The sequence below is a fragment of the Hippocampus comes genome, unplaced genomic scaffold (assembly GCF_001891065.2).
Source record: "Hippocampus comes isolate QL1 unplaced genomic scaffold, H_comes_QL1_v1.1 scaffold106, whole genome shotgun sequence".
Taxonomy (NCBI): domain Eukaryota; kingdom Metazoa; phylum Chordata; class Actinopteri; order Syngnathiformes; family Syngnathidae; genus Hippocampus; species Hippocampus comes.
The window spans coordinates 111,055-114,635 of NW_017842055.1; the positions used below are offsets into that span (position 1 = coordinate 111,055).

Here is a 3,581-nt window from a genome sequence, read left to right on the forward strand (position 1 = left end):
TGTGTGTGTGTGTGTGTGTGTGTGTGTGTGTGTGTGTGTGTGTTTGAAAGACAGAGACCTGCTGCAGACTGAATTTGAGCGTGTATCCGGACGTGGAGACAGCCTGCTGGGTGCTTTGGAGGTCGTTCAAAGTCAACTTCTCGCAGGCAACGATGTGGTACCGCACCAGATCATTCAGACGCCCAAACAACTTCCACTCATTAACCTGCGTGCACACACCAACACACAGAAACACGCAAAGAATGCATAGAAACATGCATGAGCTCATATCCAACAAACACACAGTCACACCAAGCACACGGTCATCCAGAAAATGCAAACACACATGCGCGGACGCGCACGCACACACACAGACACACACACGAATTATAACAGAATAATAATTTGGATTTGAAGTCCAAATGAAAGTGGCGCCTCCAAGTTCCAGCATCCTAAAGTTCTCAAATTTGAACATACACAGCTTTTTTTTCAGGAAAAAAAAAAACACTTTGATTTTCATCTTCAGCAACTTTTGATATAGCTCAGTTAGCTCAGAGTGCTTACGAGGGCTGAACAATTTAGAAAAATAATAACTGCAATTTTTTTATTTTTGCCTTCATGATGCAATTTAATGTGTGATTATTTGTTCCTGTTTATTAACAGGTAAACAATAATTATTAATATCGGATGAATGATACATTCATCTTCTCTTGGCCCCAGACGACCGCAGACCTTGGAGGGAACCACGAGAAAGGACAGACTCAAGATGGCGGCTGTTATTACACACAGTGTTATACGATTCGTTGTTGTCGACGGGGACGAAGACGGTGAACGGCCCGTCGCCGTAAAGACCACGAGCATCTGACTTCTGGACAAAATATAAGCACAAAAAAAAAAAAAAAAAAAAAAAAAGCCCAACATGTTGGAGAACTTGTGTGTCAAGTTAGCGGGGTATTTTTTTTTTTTCCATATTCAACTCACAGAGAGCATGTAACGGAGCAATGCGTTTTCTGGGTTTCGAAACACCTCCTGTGTGATGACGACAACAAAATCAAAAAATGTGATGGCAGTGAGGCTTGGGATGGGGGGGGGCTTCTGGGTCATGTGACTCACAGCGTTGGTGGTCCCGCGGCAATCGAAGCCGTCGCCCACGTGGTCTCGGAGGCAGGAGCAGTTCCTCTGGCCCAGACCCAAATACTCACAGCGGGCATATTTGCTGCAGCCGCCGTTGTTCTGCACGCACAGATATACAGTCAAAAAAATATACACAAAAATACATCGACAGTTTTCATCAAACCAACAAAGAAGTGACGGCAGACGTACGGTTCTGCAGGGGTTGCTGGGGTAACAGAACCTGCCGTTCCCTTGGAAGCCCATCTGACATCTGCACGCCACCTGGGGAAGCCCGCCCAAAAATGCCGATCAAATCAATCGAGTCAGGCTGACCAACGTTTTTTAGTCATCATCCAAAAGTAATGATGTCATTGGACAGGACGTAAAGAATGAAAGATTTTCCGTCACAAGTTGGGCTGCTCGTTTCGGTTTACACACCGAGGGCACCCGGGGGCAGTGTAAGGCAGACGCCCGGACAGGGGCGGAGCTAAGGGGTGACATGGGGTGGCCATGATTATGAGAGTGATGGGCATTCTTCTGGATAGGTGTGCTTTTTATTTCAGGAAAACCTCACCGAGAACGCAATGATTTTGCGTCACACTGAAGAATTTTATTCCCCCACATACGAATCTACTGAACTGGACTCTCAGCCCCTCTCTCGGCTTCTCAGTACGGCACCAATATAAAACGTTTTCCGCAGACAATAAAAATATGGCAGTGAGTATTGTTATATTATATCTCTCCATTTATTGCTGTTTTTGTTGCTTAAAGTGTAACAACACTGCCACATAGATGCTAACTGTTAGCCCGTGTGCGTATGGGGTTTCCCATTTTATGTTAGCATTAAGCTAGCATTAGCTTTAGGGATGTTTTCTACTCTTCTTAAGAATATCTTCTAATCTTATTGTGACGTGCGCTGTGTCACCTGCCACCATGCCACGCTTGCATCCCAAATTGAAGCTCACAAATCAAAAAAATTCATCGGTCTGGTCACTCGTTTCTCAAGGCGCACTTGTAAATGTTTTTGGGAGCATCAAGTTTGATAAGTTAGTCTGGAAAGGTCAAACGTGCCTTCCAACCGCAGTGCAGCCCGTGATTGGCTTCACTGATTGATTGGCCAACGCGGTCCACCGAGACATGACATCATCAAAATAAGCCGCGGTCTTACGGTGTCGGCTCCTGTTCTGATGCAGTCGGCCGACTTGTGGCAGCCTCCGTTGTTGACCAGGCAGCCGTCCACCTCTGAAAAAGGTCACACACGATCAAATGAAGTTGACCTGTAAAGGTTAGCGTGCATTTGAGGCTCGTCTCACAGCTGAGCCCGATATCCCGAGCGGTGGGCAGGAAGCGTGTATGTACATCGATGGCGTCACTTACCCAGGCAGACCACGCCGTCACCCGTGTAGCCGGTGTTGCAGGTGCAGGTACGCACGCCCGCCGACACTTTGGCGCAGGTGGCGAATGGCGAGCAGCCGCCGTTGGAAAGGCCGCACAGGTCCACCTCTGAGGGACACGCGCGCTCATGAGTACAGGAAGGACAAGCAGTACTGGCAGAAGAAGGAGAAATAAGGAAAGAAGAAGTAGAAGATGTAGAAACGGTTGTGGACGTAGTACAAGTACTGTAGCACAAGAATTTAGACTAGTAGAAGTAGCTCGAAGTAAGAGAGCTAAAAGTGGCAGAAGAAAGTAGTAGTGGGAGCAGAGGTAATACAGAGAAAAGTTGTCGAAGATGGAGTTGGAGTAGCAGGAGTAAAAGTAGAAGTATAGTCGTCGAAGTCGCAGTCGTACAAGAGAAAGTCATCGATGGAGAAGAGTGCGTTACCTTTGCAGACGGTGCCGTTGCCCTTGTAGCCGGCGACGCACACGCAGGCGGGGGCGCTTCCCTGCGGCCCCGTGATGCAGCTGCAACGATGGGCAGCATTTGGAAAAATGTCCACCACCACCATCATCATCATCATCATCATCATCATCATCATCATCCCTCCATTCTGAACCTGTCACATGTGCATGGCTCTTGTACAGCTACTCTGGCCCACATGCGAACTCCACGCAAGAAGACCGCTGCCCACATTTGAGCCCCCCCCGCGCTCCCCTCTCAGAAGTGTGAGGTGGACAGGCCAACCGCTCAAGCACCGTGCCATTCCTTTTTAAAATCATTTCGACTTATTGATGCAACAATGAGACAAGTGTCCAACTTACAACTGCGCTATCAGTCATCGCTTGCTAGTTTTTTTTGTTTATTCCCCAAAACTCCAGGTCCCAAGATGCCAGGTCACTGAGAGTCCACTGACCGGAAATATCCGAAGCAAAATGGCGGTAAAAACACACGCACGCACATCAATAGAACCTACTTGGCGTTCTCATCACAAACTCCTCCGCAGGCGTCGTCCTTGATCTCTGTCTCACACACACACACACACACACACACACACACACACACACACACACACACACACACACACACACACACGCGCGAATACACACACAAA

The 3,581-nt window shown here is 47.9% G+C and overlaps 2 protein-coding genes across 2 annotated transcripts in view; one reads left to right on the top strand and one right to left on the bottom strand.

The window, feature by feature from the left end:
• ccdc71 (coiled-coil domain containing 71) overlaps positions 1-3,581 on the top strand; it is a 38,000-nt gene that overhangs the window by 27,341 nt on the left and 7,078 nt on the right. The window contains exon 2 of the transcript XR_002167101.1: positions 1,656-1,809. The gene's annotated coding sequence lies outside the window, so the exon portion shown is untranslated. The remainder of the gene's footprint in view (positions 1-1,655; positions 1,810-3,581) is intronic.
• Positions 1-3,581, bottom strand: part of stab1 (stabilin 1) — a 41,364-nt gene that overhangs the window by 16,535 nt on the left and 21,248 nt on the right. Inside the window, 8 exon segments of the mRNA XM_019860489.1 lie at positions 59-205; positions 767-847; positions 961-1,008; positions 1,093-1,212; positions 1,303-1,374; positions 2,261-2,334; positions 2,470-2,595; positions 2,915-2,994. Coding sequence (XP_019716048.1) covers positions 59-205; positions 767-847; positions 961-1,008; positions 1,093-1,212; positions 1,303-1,374; positions 2,261-2,334; positions 2,470-2,595; positions 2,915-2,994 — 748 coding nt within the window.